Source organism: Callionymus lyra, chromosome 10 (genome assembly GCF_982586985.1).
Source record: "Callionymus lyra chromosome 10, fCalLyr1.hap1.1, whole genome shotgun sequence".
Taxonomy (NCBI): domain Eukaryota; kingdom Metazoa; phylum Chordata; class Actinopteri; order Syngnathiformes; family Callionymidae; genus Callionymus; species Callionymus lyra.
In genome coordinates, this window is record NC_141827.1 from 20,274,093 (window position 1) to 20,293,727 (window position 19,635).

Consider the following 19,635-nt stretch of genomic DNA (forward strand, 5'->3'; position numbering starts at 1 on the left):
ATTTCATTCTCTTAAAAATGTAGGCATATATACGATGAATACCTAAAAAATGTTTGTCCTTAATATTATCATTAACAGTTTTTACTCAGAAGTTTAGGTGGTTTGATAGGATCATTGTTAGCAATACAATTTTCAATGCGAGAGGAACCCTACAAAATATTTTTGGATCCAGATGGTAAAACAGTTATTTTGAAAACAGACGGACAAACACAAAGCCTCATGGGACTTAAGATGCTTAAATATTATAAAATGTTAATTGTAAATGCATTTTATTAAATACTTAAAAGTGTCTACAATCTGTTGTAGTAAATAAATACTTAAATGTAATGAAAGGCTGTGACTATATTTGCTTGACTTAATAATAAACTCGATCATCAAAGTAAGAATGCAGAGATGATTACCTGCTTCCTGACAGCAGAGTTTCTTCGTCCACTGAAGAAGAAGAAGAAGAGGGAGGAGGGGAGAGAAGTGAAATGCTGTCATTTAGGCACACAAGTGTTTGTAAACACTGACACGCGTGTTGAGAATATCTATAAACATCGACAGGGAAAATACAAGTCCTGGTTGCCGAGAATTCAAACAGTGTGTGTGTGTGTTGAGATGATCTTGTACCTGGCCAGGCAGCAGTCAGTCTTCTGACCTACAGGAGGAAACAGGAAAAGGTTGTAGAAGTTATAGTAGTGGTGGGACATGTGAGGAAACGGGGGGGGGGGGGGGGGGGGTTGCAGGCTCCACACAATTTAAAAGTTACCCGTACAGTTGCATGAACCTTCCCCATTGAGGAAGAACCCCTCCCCCCCTCAACTTCCCGACATCAAAACACACAGCTGCATCCACATATCCTTTTTTTTTAAGAGCTTATTCGAGGTAATTTTGGCGCTCCGGAGTCGAAGGTATGAAAGTTACATTATGCAGCCCCACTCACTCTCTCCCAGGGTCTTCTGGATGAGGTCATGCTTGGCCTCCAGCTTGGTGATCAGGTTCCTGCCTTCCAGAAACTCTTTCAGCTTCTGCGACACACAAATGGTGAACAGAATTTTAATTTCAAGGAAGATTAGACACAATAAAAACGGCTCATTTTTCCCCAAGTCTCACCGTGAAGTAAAACTGCTCCGTCTCCTGCTGATTGGCTCGTCTCTTGGCCAGGCTGGGTTTGCTGAGATAAGACTCGCTGAACGTGGACTTGACCGACTCCATGCTGTTGCTGTGGTGGAAGCACTCGGAGACGTCGTAGTCCTCCACGGTCACCATGTCCTGGATGGTGGACAGTGTTGCCTCCATGGTCTTCTTCACCTGCAAAGATGATGGAAAGGTTATTTGTAACCATCCGGTTTGGTCACAGAGGTGTGGCCAACATTTTGATTTCTTAGATTTATTCATTAGTATCTTTGTTTTTTTGCAACCAGTGTATTGTTTTGGTGAGAACTTGGTCAGAAATGCTGTATTAAAATAATGTCTCGAGGTTTACTCAGCACCAAATATTGACACTTGACCTTGTCCCTCCTTAACCCTTCTGTTATCTCTGGGTCAAAGTGACCCAGATGCCCAAAAACGAATGTGTTTGTGGTATCCCTTGGGTTGCCTCAGTATCAAGGTGAACTACTTACAGTTTTTTTGGGGCATCTATGTGAAAATCATGTCGACAACACAAGACATAAAGAAAAACAAGTAGCCAATAATGTCGCACAAAATGCGGGTCAATTTACCAAGTGTGGTTGTGTCTTGTCTTGTAAAAGTAAATAAGTAGAAAATGGATTTTTAATAATGCAAAAATTGTAGGATAAGACATGTATGATTTGGAAGTTTTTATTAAAAAAATCAAACACATCTTCAGTTGACAAGGTAGAGATAATATGTAGTAAATGATGTCTATCTATCTATCATTGATTGTTGATAAAGTAAGTAAATATTTACCACTAAATTTATAGATTCAAATCATGTCTAATTAGGGTTGACTGGGTGGAAAAACTTCAAATGATAAAGAAAAGATTTTAAAAGAGATCATTCCAGAAATGTAATTCAACAGTTATTTACCTCTTCATTCTCGATCTTAAGTGTCGAGAGGCGAGATTGTAGCTGCTGACCTCTTTGGTTCAGGTCACCTTCCAGTGGCTGCTGTGCACAAACAACTCCCATCTTTTGAAAAAAAAAAAAGGATATTAAAACCCACTGACCTCTGATGTCTTAAGCTAAAAAAAAAGCCCGCAGGACTTTACCGTGTCTCCCATATGGGACTGAAAGTCAAAGCGGGCAGGGGGACAGAAGACGTTGTTGTAGGTCTCCATCAGCTTCTGTTTGTCTCCGTTGGCCTCTAGACTCTCGGAGGCGCCCTCAAGGGTCTCCAGACCCGTGTGCTTGGACGTCTCCACGTTCTGTTCGGCGGACAGATACGTCCGGAGGGCGCGATGTAGGCTGGCATGGTAGCCGAGGTCACAGCACTGGGGAAACAAGACAAGAAATTAATTATTTGAATACATTTTAAGAAGATGTATTATTATAAATAATATATTGCTTTACCGTTTTTTTTAAAGATAAATGATACAGCAATATCGTAAGTCCTCTAAAGTTTAAAATCTAATTTAGATAATAACAAGATCTAATTTTAAAGATCCAGACCTCATATAAATGTCATAAACCTCAGTTGTTGAGATGAGCAAAGAACAAAATGGCTCCAATGATGCAAAACAATAAAACAAATGGCTAAACATACAGAGCTGTATACATCAGTTCACTGAGAGGGGGTGAGTCAGAGGGAGAGACTTGTGATGTGCAGATTGAAGAGCGTTTATTGAGCAATAAAGCTATTTTAATTGCGTTAAAAGGCTAGTTGAGCAGTGTTGTTTCACATGTTTTCAGTGAGTCACATTTGGCATTGAACAACTTCGACACTCAACTACTTTTTTATGGTATCAAGCGAAATAAGAGGCTGAGAAAAAAATGATGAAAGCTTTAGAACTTGTTATATGATTTATAATATATCCTAGGATGCATTTTGACTTTATTCATAGGGTCAGCTGTAACAGGTTTGAAACAATGAATTTCTCTACGGAAATCAAAAAGTATATATATTTTTTTAACGAAAACCGTAAAAAACATAAATAATATAAATATATAATAAATGAATGGAAGAAATGTTTCTTTCCTTTAGTCCTGAGCCATAAAAAGAGGAAATGGAACGGTCGTCATCAAAACTTAAAACATATTAAATTGAAAATTCTGTGTACCATTAAAGTCCTACTTAAACCAAATACCAAGCATCTGCTTTCAATTTTAGATCAGAAAGTATTTCAAGTCCAAACACACCAGCTACAAACACCTAGACATTGACAATTATTTTTTATCATTAAGAAAAGCTAAATAATTAAAAGTTCAGGAGTAGAAGTTTTTCATTCTAAATGTGGAAAAAAAAGAAGAAGTTAATATTAGTTAATTAAGTGCATTTTATCCATTTCATCATATCTAAAACATTTTAGGTTCATAAAATTACACTAAAGCCGGACTTCATGTGGATACTTGTGGTGATAAAAGGGTAAAAATAAGAGAAACAGAGAAAAGCTGCGTTAAAATAAAACGGACTGCACGCAAGGGTCTGCAGTCTGACCACCAACACGAACGACAGCCATACTCACGTCAATGATGTCGGAGAGGTCGTGGATGTAGTACTTGAAGACGCAGCTGTTGGTCGCCTCGAGGGCCAGCAGGTACTCGTTCCTGGCCTTGATGGCCTTCAGCTTGTTTTCCGTGTACTTGGCTTGCCTCTGGGGGAGAGATAACCAACAACAGGACGACTTAACAAGATAGAAAGAGAGGAAGGTTTTTACTCATTAGGGTCAAACGCCTGGTATTGATCACGGACAACAGGAAGCAAAGACAATCTTGCTATGACAGGCCCCGGTGAACAAGGTTAGCCATCATCCTGATAAATCATTCATGAGACGCTCGGGCGTCATAAGTCACCGTTGGCAGGTGGAGCAGTTTGTCTTCTGCAACTCCTCACCTTCTCTTTCATCTTCTCAATTTTCTTGACACTGGAGCGCCGGATGGGTTTCTCGTCAGCTTTGATACTGGCCAGCGTGTCGGGGGAGCGAGGCGTCTGTCGGTCGTCTTGTCGGCTGGAGCGACCCATCTGCTTCTCCTCCTGCTTCTCCGCGTCCTTCAGCTTGGTCTCGGCGTTGATGCTGTCAGTGTTGTACATGTGGTACGTCTTCATCACCTGAGGCGAGGAACGCAAACGAAACTTTCAGCTTTATATTTCCCAGCATTCATCATTCGTGATCATTAGCGGGATTCCACAACATCACAGGAAATGAGTCTCGCACACACACACTGGTAAACGTGGTGGTCCATATTTACCATGATGACTTTAACACATGAAAGGAGTGCATGTGTGCAACGTCAGCCTTATTTCAGTGACCACCATCAGAACCATCATTATACCGACAGAGTCATACCCTCCTTCGACATGTGAGCAAGTCACTCAAACCAGATCTATTTCCATCTCCCACTTTATGCTGTAATTACCGAATAAATCGTGCTTTTATGGACCTGCCTGCAGTGAAGCGGCGCAAAAGTAAAAGTTAGCCACAAACCCAGACAGGAGAAACTGGGCCTCTGTTCCTTTGGCTGCTCAGTGTAACCAAACACTACGACTCCTCTGACAGCGTGAGAAGCCCCGGACAACAGAACTTCATTGAGAGATTTCAATTATGCTACGATAATCTGCGCTTCGACCTCTTAACCTTTGTGTTGCCTCTGGTGTCAAGGTGAACGACCTCTCTGGCTCGAGGCTTCCAGAAATACATACGCAGTGGTGGAGGTCGTTTATCTTGACCCAGAGACAACACAAGGGATAAAACAATTACATTTGTTTTCGGACCTTCAGGTCACCTTGACCCTGAGATAACACAAGCGTTAAATAGCCTCTGATGCTCTGTGACTTAGAAGAAGATTAACATATAATGTTGACATTACAAAACTTTAAATTTGATGTTGCTAAATATATACATCACAATAAAACTGCAATTTTGGCTACAGACACATTTCATTGCAGGGGGCCAAGGCCATTAAAAAACCACAACAATATCATATTTAAACAATAAAAACATAACTTTATTGTGAACTATGTAACAACTGAACATCTATCGATATTTTGTTTACGACTATCCCAACAAAATGTTGGAAAAAATAAAAACAAAATTATAATAACTTGAATGGTTAAATGTTTAGGTTGGGTCACGGGGGGGGGGGGACACAGGTGAGCCAGAGATCATTTTGCAGGGACCATCTGTAGCACCACCATTGACTACAGTTACAATTTGGGTTGTTTTGTATTCTTTATTTTTTTAATTGAGCAAGACTTAATTGAATCTAAGCATTTTGAAAATGTACATTATAAGCAGATTATACATTGTTTTCTTATGCATTTTGTTGAAAGGGTTAAAAAGAATAAATTAATAAGTTAAAATACAAAATCATCGATCAGGACCATGCATTACAACAGCTCAGATTTGAAATAAGCCAGGAAAGGTTTAACCCGATTACATTTCCCTGAAGTCATAAATTGTAAGGAAGATCAAAGGTGTAAAAAGTGCGGTTTATTGACCGGCTAGTTGGCCTGAGCACACACGTGACCTTTGAACACAGCGTCGCTGGATTAACAGAGGAATCATGAATCACATATTTGAGTGATTAAAACATGACACAGGCAGACAAGAGGGAAAGAGCTGGAATAAGGGCATGACTTACGGCTTCATTTTGATTTAAAAAGATAAAAATGAAACTTACCGAGTAAAGTTCATTTAGAACTTTCATCAAGTCCTCTTGCAACTGCACACCGACCTCTTTACTCTAGAGCCGGAAAAGGAAAATGAAGAAGGTTATTTGAAGCAGCACGTACCGTTACTTATTACAACCACGACTATACAGAGTAAAAGAAGACCTAATTGGAGATAAACTAATGCCATTTCTTCTCTTGAAATCTTGTTGATTAAAGAAGGCGTCTGTCCTCTTTGGTTTTCCGAACGAATACATCTTTAAATTAGTGTTTTGAGCAGGTATACACAGAGAAAAGCTCATGTATTTTACCGGTACGGACACAAAGTTTCCCAGCATCAATCAACAACTAGATTATCTACTAGGAAACAAGAAGGGGTGTCCGAGTCCATCAATAATCCTGATTAATGAGGAAGAGACTGAAGCTCACATGATCAATAGTAAGTCACGGAAAAACAACAGCTGTTCGTCAAGACCGTATTGTGGAGACGGACACAGAGATTAAACATTAACACGGAACTGACTGATATCAATATTTTATCAAAGAATCTTCACTCGGTCGTAGCGGATGAGGCAGATGTAGCAAAGGATTGAAAATTGAAAATGTTTGAGGGATAACTTGGCTATTATAATAATATCTAATAAGAAACTTAAACTTACCAAATATCTCTGTCGCTCAAATAATGTTTCAAAAAGCATTAAAAAAAACAATCAAAAAGGGTATAGTTATATTTCTCATCTTCATGATAAACATGTTAAAAGTGTATTTAATTTTTCATTTAATGAAATGTATTTAAAAACATAAAGCACAGATATCTAAAACCTGGTAGACAGGAAATATATTATTAGAATATAATTGCCTCAGAATTAGTGTTGACAAATGTTAACTTTATTTTTATTTTTCTACATTTGACTCAAATGATCCAGACATCAGTTAGCATCATATGAAGGGAGGAGTCTGAAGAAAAACATCATAAAAACTAAAACTTTAGAGCTTCAGGATAATGCTCCATCTCACACAATAAATTGATTCCAGACCAAACCACAGGTATTTAAGTCCAACATCCAGCATGTGTTCATATTGACCTGAAAGCCAAAAAGCAGCAGAGAAAAGTGGAAAAAAATTCACATGTGATAGCATGGACAGTTTGTCACCGCATGTTGAGCATCTGTGCATTTCTTGAAGGACAAGGAAAATGGTAAAAGGTCAAAGGTGACATTTGACTGCATCTGTTACGCACAAGGAAGAAAATCGTTCACAGGTAAAAAGATCACAAGGTTGGATCAGGAAAATGATGAAATATTTTCTTTCTCCGAGACCTTACAAGATTTGAGGTCACTAAATCTGGTCCCTACTGTCGATGAACGACATGAAGGAAGATTTAAAGATGGTAGACATTAAATTCAATCGGTCAGTCATCAGGCGGGGATAACAGATAAATGGACGAAGAGAATCGGCCAGAAGAGAAAACAGATGCCAGGCAGCCACAGAATACTGTAGAAGTAATAAAACTCATCACTTACGTAGTAGGAGAGACATTTTTACAACCAGAAAAATCACTTTAACCTCCGACTTCTCTGACTTAATTGGTTAATGATAAACTCATTTTTAAAACCTATTATTAAAACTCAAAATAACTTTGTCAGTTGAACATCCAGACGATACATGCAAGTAAAAGATGGATTTACCAAACTTAAAATGAAAATAAATTTGCTAAATTATTATTAAGATTTTCTCTAAGAGTGTGTTTCAGCATTTAGATAAATCAACAAAACCAAATACAGTTTCATAAATAAAACAACTATCCTATTCTTACAATTGTTCCATCCATAAAAGATGAGCAACTCAAAAGATGAGTGCATTTAGACGACATTAAAAGTGCAACATGATGACAGAAGTGCAAGATGAAATCATTCGTATCACGGCTGGTGAGCTGAAAGCTTCTCTTGCTAATACAAACGTCATCCTGATGTCATTCCTCTAACTTGATTTCACAAACACTCCTGAACTTCACTGGACTGTAAAAGTGATTTAATAGACCAGAAATTGAATTAAATGCAGGGGAAATTTTATTTTAAAACTGGCACTCGGTTGCAAATTGAAAAGCTGCAAAAATAAAAGTAGGAAATGGGTAAGAAGGAAAAAAAACTGTAACGAATTAAGAAATGAAAGGCTGTTTCCATCAAGCCTTTATTTATTGACATAATGATAACCATTAAAAAAGCAATGTTTGGCCTACATTCATCGTTGCTATAGCTTCTGATGTCTTTGAGTCTTACCTTCTTAAAGAGGCGTCCTGAGTCCTCGCTGATCTGTGCGAAGCGTGGGATGATGTTGTTGAGGTAGAGGTCGGACAGAGTGGCGTGGTCACGGCTCTCTCTCTTGACCTGAAGCAGCAACAGGTTCCAGCAGTTGACCGGAGACAAAAAGTTTTGTTCCTTTCTGCAGAGAGAAAAAAAAAAAAGACAAGGTGTTTTTAGGTTTGCAGGGACATCGAGCAAACTGATACTTTAACAATATAGTGAATGAGAAGTTATAAATAAGCTCAGATGCTTGAAAGTTATATTAAACATAGTACAAATCTTGAATTAAATGTTTTATCTTTGGAAAATGTCCACTACAAATATTTTTTTTGCAAGAGAACCATTGCTAACAAGTGACAAATCAATATGATGATTAGTTTTTCTTAAGATGATCAAGTTTTGATCAAAATGTGGCACGAAAATATGTAAAATAGCTACTAAGTATTTTAATCGGTGCTACAAAAGAAGAAGTTCAGTACCCAGCCCTGTGTATGTAACATGTCCAAATTACACTCCAGAGAAGCTTGTTACATTTAACATAGTTCCAAGATTATCTTTATTTGTGCCATCGATCACAGCTTCTGTCTTAACATGTCTACTGAATTATAATCAAGTGAAAAACTCAACATTAGTATTAGGGTCACTGTTACTCCTCATGAGTCACCCACACACTTTGTGCCGAAAAGAAATGGACTAACAATTGGAAAACAGACTGGAACGGAAGAGTAAACACAACCTTCTCTCTCTGACCTCCTTCACGGCGAAACACAAACACATGATGCAACACAAACCAGGGATTCAGCCAGAGTACAAAACTCAGCGGGGGGAGACGGATACACCCCAATAGAACAGCTGTCACATAAAGGGGAACGATACTTCAGAGAGTGGAGAAAGATCGACTTTAAAGACCGGCTTTATTTATTGAAACAGTTGTTTTTGCTACTACTCTTACAAAGTTCACAGTGACTGGCGTGTCGGGGGGATTTCCTACAATACGTTACTATGGACAGTCCAGTCTTTGATCTCGAGTACTTTAGGTAGAAAGTCTAAGACATGTAAGTGCTCATGAGCACATGAGGTCAAACAGAAAAAGATGGTGTTTGACCTAACGCTGAGGGTGGTGTCTGAGCGCGAGTGGGACCAGATGAGTCACCGTCCATGATGCCAGTACTGACCGTCACTGCTCGGATGGTCACCGACTGAGTAAGAAATGAGGACGATGATGAATACAGGAAGAAAAAATGTGAAGCTGATCAAATCATTCTCAAGTTTATCTTCGCTCTGTCACCATTTCCCCTCTAGTTGCACAACATTGGGCAGAAAAAAAAAACAAGATTGCAGTTCCTCTATTTGTCAAGTCAAGCGTCCTTCATGTGATCACCATGGTACCGGGCACTAGGCAGAATATCCCCCTCTCTGATCTACAGCTATCACAGGGTAAATACTAAAATGTCAACGCTCCATTGAAGGTCACACGGTGCTGACTGGGAACCCAGACTCCACAGGTCAGATGTTACCAGTGCCCTTATGTGGAAGGAAATGCTATACAGTCATTTTCCTGCCACATGACATTAAATGAAACTTTGCGGTCGGCACAAACAACATTGTGCTTGTCAAGATGAGTATCATTTCTTGGTGAGTTTCACACCTTATTTAACATTTGAACATGGTGGTTTTTAATGGCAATATCCAACTTTCATGATTGCCCATTTCATTTATTCAAAAGGATTGACCTCAAGAAACCAGGGACAAGTTCAGTAGTGACCCAGAAACCAAAAGCAGAACAAAACTAGCAGTAAATACATCTAAGAATACTGCATACACAGTTGAATTTGAGGATGGTTTAGAAGTCCTTTTATATTATATGTTTTATACATTCACTTAAATACACTTAGTAGAAATATGTAAATAAAAAATGTTGATTCCTATACAATAGGACTGAACGGAAATAGGCTATATTATTATCACTGATGTCATTTCACTTTAAACAGCAGCACAATACCGAGATAAACAAATATGTGGGGAAATCCAGTCCCTAGCCAAATAGGGCCCCATTATTGGTCTTTAAAGAGCCACACATACCACATCACAGTCGACCAAAAGTGAATGATGAAACACTTTGTGACAAGGCAACAAAATCGTTGAGGTTTGCGGCAATGAAATCCCTTTTTTTGGTGGCTATTTTTAGTTAATTTAAATCTTTTATAATACTGCAACGTAAAAAAGGATACACAACATAATATAAATGCACGTATATACACCAAAAATTGTATTGCCTAATTTTCTGACTCTAGCAACCCAAAAACAAGATCCTTGTGAGATGGAAAGTGATTTATCATACTTATTTAGTTGTATTCTGTTTTATAAGGTAACGTTTTGAATCGTTTACCCTATTTCTATCACCTCTTTGGCAAAGGTAATGACTAGCTGGATGTAGCTCAGATGGTACGAGTAAATCCCAGGGAGAGCAATAACGAAGTTAAGCAACTCCAATTGATTTTTTTATGACTACCGATATGAGATCATGCTTCAACATTAACGACTGCAAGGAGAGCTGCTGATTTTATGAACAGAACCAGGCAGAAGTTTGGTCAAATAGTCTGATATTTTTTTCACTTCTGGGATCATTTTTGAAATGGCAGCATAGCTAGTCAGTTTAAAAACTGCAGTTTAGCACAAATCTTCCTAACCTTCCGACCCCCGGCCGGTGCAACATGGCGTTCTTTAAATAGCAGAAATACTGGGGGTCTCTACGGGATTCCGAGCGACTCGTATGCGCAGTGCAGTGCAACACAAAAAAGGTACACATAACCACCGAATGACTGGAATTCCAACGTGGCAACTGGACTCACAGAGGAAGTAGCGGGAGAGGGACGAGCAAGGAATGATCAAAAGGTGGAAGCAGTTTGGTTAAATTATATCATCTTTCAGGGTGAAAAGACAAATCTAGTACAGCTGGGATGGATAAGCGCTCCCCCCTGTTGGGTTTCAATCTCCCCGATAGAAAGAAAAACTGTCTCTACATCGACCAGAGCTGCAGGGGCTGTGTGTCCTCCTGGCTGGAGCGGGGTTTCGTTTGGAGGACTTATTGATCCTTTTTTTTTTTGGCTTGTTTGTGTGCCCGTCAGCTGCCATGTTCACGAGGAGAGGGAGAAGAGAAGAGTTTCGAGAGGAAAAAAAAAAGAGGAATTGAGAGAACAAGTCTGAAAGAATCCACAAAAAGCAATCCATAAGAAATCACGTGTCCCGTCAATAATCAAACGCCTTCTGGACTGTGAGTAAGCAAGTGTGACAAAACCACAATGGTGGAGAAATGATCCATTATTAATGAGATAAGCAGAGATCACAGACTCTCTCAGTCACTTATCTGAGAGCAGTATTAAAGATGTCTGCACTGCTAACCAGCCACCGGCCTTCATATGGACGCAGTGGAGCGATCAGGGTGACACATCAGAAACAGCCTCTGGGCAAGGTTAGATGAACTTGGCATGACACCGCGGATCAGTCGGAGCACAAAATCACCACCTGGCCTTTTCTGGCTCGAACGCACGCCCGCGATATCATGACCACGAAGACAATGTGGATCAGTTTGTGTAACGTATTATGTCGGAACATAATTGGTGGCCGCAAAATACAATGCAATATCGCTCTTCTAGTCCAACAAATCAAAGAAATATTAAGGTAGTACATTCTTCAGGAAAAAATATTTGGTCTAATAATGTCAGAATATAAATAATGTCCAACACAAAATAAATAAAAGTTATTCTTTTCCATTAGCCACAATAAGAGACGTTCTTTTTTAGGAATAACTAATCAGTAAATTATATAAATAACCTGATGAGATATAGAAGATAAACTGCTATTTACCAGTGGCCACAAACATTTTTTTACAGTCATGTCCTAGGGCCAAATAAATAAATAAAACGCAGAGTAGACGGGTATTATTTTATGAATTACTCGGGTAAACTCAACTCAATTTAGGGGATAAAATAGGGAAGTTGGTTGGTTTTAGGGTTTCTATCCATCTATAATAAATCCATTTCTTAATCACTAAACAATCAACACATTCTCTAAATGGTTAAACAAATATGCACAACACACTATTGTAGGAAGTGCAAATTCCAGTGGTACTATTATTAAATTAGATTTACATATTTGATGCTTTGTTGTAACGTTTGGCAAGAAGTAGTTTCAGACTTTTTAAAACAGCTGTCCGGGTAAGAAAGTGGGAAAAATACTCCAAGATCATGATTCCATTTAAATAATGAAGTAATACATTGATTTATGTATGGATTTACCAGTGAGTCTGGGTTTTATGGAAAAATGAATTTAATCAAAAACTCAGTCCAGATTAGAATTAAGGTTTCAGTTTGCTCAATGGATGTGGTTGTGATTGCAAAATCCAAGTGATGTAATTCTGCTTTGGAATCAAACGTCAGTTTATAGGATGTTACATAACATTACTTTAAATCCAGATTGGTATTATTATTTAGCAATCTGACAAGAAGAAATTTGTAACATAGGGGCAAACGTTAATAAAAAACATTGAGCACCATCACAACTTACTTTAAATGATGGTCCTTGGTACTGCGTGTCTTCGTGAGGAACCTCTCAGCCAGCTTCTCCATGTTGCGGCTGTAGTCCATCTCAATCTCCGCTTTCTTTCTGAAGAAGTCCTGCAGGTCCTGAAGCAGCTGCACCCTCAGCTCGCACTGCTGATCCAGACACTTGAGTTGCTCCACCAGCTGGGCGCGGATCTCTGTCGGAGAAGGAGGTGATTGTTAGTCTTTCCGGAGGGTGCCAAATACCCAATTGATTCGACGACAAAGAGGTGCCATTATTCAGAAGCACAGAAGCCGTTTGCAGTTCACAAACTGTAGAGAGTCGTCTAGTTAGGAGGGAAATCCTTTCTTAACCCAAGTGATGAATAAGAACAGGTGAGACTCACTTGAATAAAACAACCCATGAGTTTAAGTCAGTTAACTTCTAGCCAGACCAAAGGAACTCCCATAAACTTCCTCCGAGTACAAAATAAAACAATGAGTTTTCAATTTGCTCTTCATCTTTGATGTTGGTCTTATTTGTATGCAGTGACCCACAACAGTTTCATTTATTTATTTTATTTAATGCACCAGGCCTTATTATCCATTTTTCGTAGAGCAATTATAATGCTACCTACATGCCTGATGTTCAGTTGTTTTTAGGTAGGACCATCCCGAATACTAATCTTTGCCTGGACAAGGCTATTGTCTCTATAATGGCTTTTCTCGACTTGACTGTACCCGGTTTGGGTTGCATTTTCACCTGCACAGTAAGTTGAAACAGATACTATTGGTTCAAACTTTGGTTCCAAACAAGCTGGTAATATAAGATGACAACGACTGATTCGTCAGTCAGTGTGACTCACAACAAAACAAACTAACCCGCCATTGAAAATTAAACAATGAGGGAAAGACTACCGTATGTCTGTCTGAAAAGTTGTTCTATTGTTTTTGGATGACGACAAGCACTATTTTGAACAAGTGGGGATTGAACAGCGTAGTGAAAAACGACATCAGGCTCTCTTGGTCTGCACTAACTCCTCCTCCCAATTGGAAATCGCCAGCACAAAGTTTCTCTTATGCTAACTAGCATTGCACAACTTTTTTTGATTCAGCGAAACTCTTATCAAGTTACGTAGTACATTAACATGTATTAGAGTTGCTCATCTTACATCTAAACAGAGAAAACGACTCAGGTGCCGCCTGGTGTTTGACATCTTGGGTATCAAGAAGGAGCGTTTGAATCAAATTACTGCAATATTGAATGATAAATAATGCTCATAATGGCTGACATGAAAGACATTCCGGTACTTTCCTGACAGCCACCAGGCAGGCTCCAACTTTGTCTGCCTCTGAAAACCAACTCCCTTTCTCTCTACAGTGCCTTGAGAAACAGCCGTGTGTCTTCAACCACATATTTATGTACAAGTGCGTGCATGACCACCTATCCTCTTTCTCACAGAAAATCTCTGGAGGCGTCCATTTATCCCGGCTTATCACTTTTTGTTTCCCTTCTCTGCTTATCCAACCGGTCTCCCAACTGGTATCAAATTAATAGCGAGTGCACTTAGTGTCGACACTTACGAAACATATTCAATCGCTGGCAATGAAAATATCCTCCGGAGAATATATACATGTACACACATGCATGTACACACCCTCCTGACACAAATACACAAACTAATGATAAACCGTTTCAGTGCCGACAACTGACAGTTGAATGATTTGCCGCTTTTTGAGCGTTCCAAAACCCGCGCCCACGTAAAGAGATGGGGCGCAACACCTTCGAGAAAGTTGTTGTCCTACCTTTGCAATACCTGCTGTAGATAAATCGGATGGTCTTGGCCTCCATCCTGGTTAAAAAGGTGGTTCCAAACCAACTCTTTTTTGAAAGAGAAGCCCACAAAACAGGCTGACAAGAGTCGGGCAGACAGTGACTGTTGATGCTGCTTTTGTGTTTTACAGCTGAGAGTGCAGTTTTCGCGTGACCACAAAGAGAAGTGGGATATCTAAATGTGTCTGCGAGGCCGGCCTGCTCCTCCCACCCACTCCGACATAAACAGTTCTAAACGTTGTGTCACCCCGCCATCGGCCATTCAACTCCCATATTGCTTCTCTTAAACCTCTAATTGGCCACAAACACCTTACGTTTAAGATAATAACCAGTCGTGGATGTTTGCTCCGACAACATGTGCTGTTGTCGTGTCGTTTGTGTGCTAAAGCAATTTGCACAGCATGTTCGTCGGACAACCATGAGTCAGTGTTTTGACCACTTCATCTTTGAGACAAGAGATTTGTCAACACACCTGATGCACAAACACTTGAAAGTAAATACTGTATATCAAACTTAAGGCCCAAAGACCAGATCACTTTAAGTAGGAGTGGTTGTTAAAAATGAAATTCAGTACTAATTTAAAGAGCACTTCAACTAGTGTCTTGGACTATCATAGTACCACAAAGATATTAAAGACTTAATAGTGTACATTTAAAAGGGGACATAATGTCATGTTCTGACTTCCCTCTTCTCTGATACCCCCTCCTCCCCAATCTGTACTTGGGAAATAACCAAGAGGAAGTCAGAATTTCTTGTTTAAAATGACATCAGAGAAGATGTTGGTGCTTCCTGGGTCAAAAATTCAAAAGTCCAAGGAGTATGTTTCCTCCCACATATTATACTGGTATGATTTATTAGTTAGCGCTATCCATTATGTGTTGAGTAAATGTCTGAAAGATAGGGTCAGTATAGCAAAGCCAGCTTGAGTTTTGTCAATTCATGGTAAGGGTTCGCCAACTTCGGTCTTGAAATTAACCAATTCAAGGGGACCTGGAAGGCGTTACTCGAAATTTTCGCCTAAAACTGGACCAGCAACAACAGTCTCCCTGATGTCTCCTGGGTCCACCCCAGGTTTTTTCAGTCACTAACCAAAGTTCATGGCTATGGATTGAGCAGCAACTCTCAGGCTTTCCTTTTGGCTCTGTTCTGCACCGACCCATCTGTAGATCTCACGCTCACTCTTTACCTTACATGTGAACAAGTGCTCCGTGGAACAAAGATCCCCCCCATTGGACGTATCACACATGTATGAGAACCATGGTTCCAGATACAGAGAATGAATTATAGCTGCTTATGTTTTGCTGCATTTACAGCAACAAATTAAATAACTGGATACTGACCAACAAGGGGAGAGACTTTTTCCAATGGTTTTAAACTACACATTTAAAACCCTTATTGATGAAGTTGAATGTTTAAGCTTCGATCAAAAAATATTTGCACAGATATAGCAATAGAAATATCAAAGTCAACAACATCAGTTAAAGTTGATTTTAAAGAGGCTTTTTTTCCCAGAGAAAGAAGTAAACATAATACTAATATTAAACTTCTCTCTGCTATGGTCATCATCTCCTGAGCCAGTGAGAAGTGAACTGGAATGTGACGCCACCACCCCCTCTTAAAAGCCTGGTCACATTTTCCAGGCAGCCGATCTTCAATTCGGGATCTGGAATTTTACTTTAATGATGCTCTTCGCTCTCCTGAACCCTCGGCTTCTTGTCCTCGCTGTTCTATCGTTTCCACCATCACCTGTTTAACCAAAACATCGAGCGAGGATGATATACAAACCCGGAAATCTTTTCCCCTCGTGATCCTTTTTTTTCCTACAACTGCGAACGGTCGAACAGATTGAGGCTGGGAAATATAATCATTTATTGCCTTCACATGATTTCAAAAGCAGGTTGATCTGGATTATCTTTAATATTATTATGAGAGAATAACATCCAGGCTAATAAAATATAATAAGCTGCATCGTGAATGAACTCGGATCAGATATTTTCTCATATCCATGCTGCAAAATAAATGAGCGCGTTTTTTAACCCACGAGAAATGCTTCACCCTGAAATGCCCCCCTTGGTCATCCATTATTGATCAGCTTTCACAAACTGACCCAGACAAAAGAAGGATGGAGATGATGCACGGTGGCACTAGCGCTGTAGGCAATGTTTTCAGTCTCACAAATCTATTCTTAGTTAAATAGTAAACATTAAAGGAATGGGGTTTTTTTTCCTGTAGCATTTGCCAAAATAATCCATTATCCAGGATGGTCCTTTTTGTGAAAAACCACGACACCTTGAGTGACACACGGCTAGAAATGATCTCTCACACACACACACTTTCTAGACAGCAACGTGGCTTGGCACATCCTTTCTGTCACAATGAACCACAGATGTCCAGCTCAGGACGAGACACTTTACCCTAGATCTGTCCTCCAACGTTTATCAACTGCTGGTGATGACACACAGATTGATGTCTAGATATTCTCCTTGACAGTAGACACAGGAAAATGAATCAAAGTGTGCAATATTTCTATCAATATCTTCGCATATTTTAACATATAATTGTTTGCCGGATAAGGAAAGCTTAATGATACATGGATAAATGCAAACTAGCACCTGGGCTTAAGAATGTTAGATTTTAGCCAAGATGACAAGACTTACCAGTTTTGACTTAACATGCATGTATTTGAACCTGATACAGTGCCCATTACTTTGTTTTATCATTTGACTTAGGTTGAAATCTGGAGCTCCAGCTTGAATCTAGGAAAGTTTAACATGACTTGTAGGGCTTGTGTGGATCACAGATACTACACTACAACCATGTGTGTTAATCCATCATTTTGATCAGTCTCTTTAAAAATGTAAAAACATTCATAAATTGGCTTATTTCTTAAATATATTCGATTAAATCAAGTGACATTTAATCATGATTAATCCACAGTAATCCTGTAATCACTGGTAGTTCATCAGCAATCAAATTACAAATATACTATATATATTTATATATCTATATTACTGATGAGAAAATTTACAGTAAGCCAAAAACAATTTTTAATACATGGAAATTGCTTTATCGATTTGTTCCATGTCAGGTTTTTTTTGTTGCAGTTTTAGTTTTTCAAAACATATTTTCTTACAGAAAAGATATCTAATTGAATAAACCAATTCTTATGAAACTCTGTGCATTTATATTTGCCCCACAAGCAATTCCAAATAAATATAAATATAAATAAAGTATTAAAAAGGGGATGTACTGTATAGGCCCAACACAAAAAGCGATATTGGTTAAAAAAAAAGAAAAAAGGTTTGGTTTCCATTTTATCTGCGTCATGCCGCAACCACAGTGTGGATAGGATCATTCAGGCGGGAAATCAGTGATAAAAGTTAAGTGCATCCAAATTACATCATAAAAAAAACTGTTAAAAAACCAGATATCTGGCTTGAAAACAGAGTAGATTGGTGTGTAGCAAACTGAGCTACAACTAAACCTTTTTCTTGCAAGTCATTGAGGGATATTATTAGAAGTCGATCGTTTTATTATTGTCATTTTATTTAAAAATGTAGTATTGGACTGTGGATAAAATACTGCTCAATAAAAACTTTAAAAAGGTTGTATATAAAGAAAGAGGAAATACATTTTAATTGTATTCATATAATTAATGCAGTATTAAAATATATTGAACTTTGCTTGATTACATCAGTTTCTCCAATAAGTATCTTTATTGGCCCATGACTTTTGTCTAGTTTAAACATTTTAACCCAATATTTCACAGATTATAAAAGGTTAAATTAAAAGTGTAGTCCCACATAAAAATAATTGAGTTGCACAGTTAAACATGTAATATGCATTATAAAAGTAGACTAAATGAATACTACAAGTCTAGAGCTGAGGGGGCAACATTTAATATGGCCTATTATTCTACTTCTGCGTGTTTGATAGAGAACTCGCACACAAAGTGTTTATGCAGCACGGTCTGGTCTTTGCAGCTCCGGGGGCTGATACTGCAGTAGAAAGCGTGGAGGAGAGGAGGGGTAGCACCGAGGGGATCTAATGGTTTTGAGTTGTACCACCGAGAGTTAATACTATTGTCCCTCGAGAAAGAAAGAAGCAAAAAGAAAAGGAGAAAGAACAGAGAGTGGCGTTCACGGTGAGTAAAGGGGGTGTGGGGGGGGAGACTGGCTCACTGTGAATAATATGTCTATTCATTCTTGTACACACAGGAAGAGAGGACAGAGAGACAGGAAGTCAGTAGAAGCAGTTCACTGCCAGTAGGGAGCACACAGGAGGGGAGGGTTTTACTAAAACAACGGCAGGAAGCGTGTGTGTGTGAAGATGGAGCGGAGCAGGATGGGGGGTTACTCCGAGGTGGGGGGTTCAACATGGAAGGGGTTCAGAGATACAACCTTAAGAACCCCCCTACAGGGGGGCGAGAGTTTGAGAGACGCGCTAAACGGGTCGTTCAGTCGACACCAGCACTGTTGCAGGTAGTATTTTCAAATAGGATTCTTTAGTAGGGAGGAATTTATTAGTTCCAGACTCGCCGGCCTAATGCTGCTGGACTGTGCAGCACACACACACACAACCGCACACACACTTCTGAGGAAGAGATAGAATTACAGTACTGAACGAGGGAAAAGACATCGGTGGAATGGAAGGATTCCAGCCAATGTCTTTTCCTTGGGTCTGTACCTTTTCCACTAAAAACAAAAACACACACACAGATTTCCTTTTCTCACCCAGAATCTGAAAAATGTCATGAAAAAGGAGCGTCTTCTTCAAGAGGCAGGTCAAAATTCTCAGCTTTAGACATGGAAAACCCAGGAATGACCAAACCACAACTCAACACGGAGGAGGAAAGATATTTGATAGATCTTTTAGGAGTCATTTGTGATTTATTTTCGGTTTTCTGCAACTCAAAACCCCCGAAAAAAGGACAGAACTCTACACTATAAAAGGCAAAAAGTGTCAGAATCGTGGGCCCCGGGGCCAAATAATGAATTAAATGTGGTGCTAAAGAGAGAAGCAAGTGGATATTTTGATCATGAAACTTGATGGGAGGGTATTTTATTGGAAAATGAAGAATCCTTGTATATGTTGAAGTACCAGGGATTGGTTTTATGTAGTCATTATATTCTCAAAACGAACTTAAGGTAAGAACAGTTAAAATAAATCAGTCCATCAGAGTCT

The 19,635-nt window shown here is 39.1% G+C and overlaps 1 protein-coding gene across 2 annotated transcripts in view; it reads right to left on the reverse strand.

Annotated features, from left to right (window-relative positions):
* Window positions 1-19,635, reverse strand: part of srgap2 (SLIT-ROBO Rho GTPase activating protein 2) — a 51,242-nt gene that overhangs the window by 8,720 nt on the left and 22,887 nt on the right. For both annotated transcript variants that reach the window (XM_087801659.1, XM_087801658.1), the window contains exons 2-12: window positions 12,643-12,835; window positions 8,053-8,215; window positions 5,785-5,847; window positions 3,998-4,213; window positions 3,630-3,758; window positions 2,217-2,438; window positions 2,035-2,136; window positions 1,096-1,293; window positions 926-1,010; window positions 613-640; window positions 402-432 (exon numbers count right to left, since the gene is read on the reverse strand). In XM_087801659.1, the coding sequence (XP_087657785.1) occupies window positions 402-432; window positions 613-640; window positions 926-1,010; window positions 1,096-1,293; window positions 2,035-2,136; window positions 2,217-2,438; window positions 3,630-3,758; window positions 3,998-4,213; window positions 5,785-5,847; window positions 8,053-8,215; window positions 12,643-12,835 (1,430 nt within the window). The remainder of the gene's footprint in view (window positions 1-401; window positions 433-612; window positions 641-925; window positions 1,011-1,095; window positions 1,294-2,034; window positions 2,137-2,216; window positions 2,439-3,629; window positions 3,759-3,997; window positions 4,214-5,784; window positions 5,848-8,052; window positions 8,216-12,642; window positions 12,836-19,635) is intronic.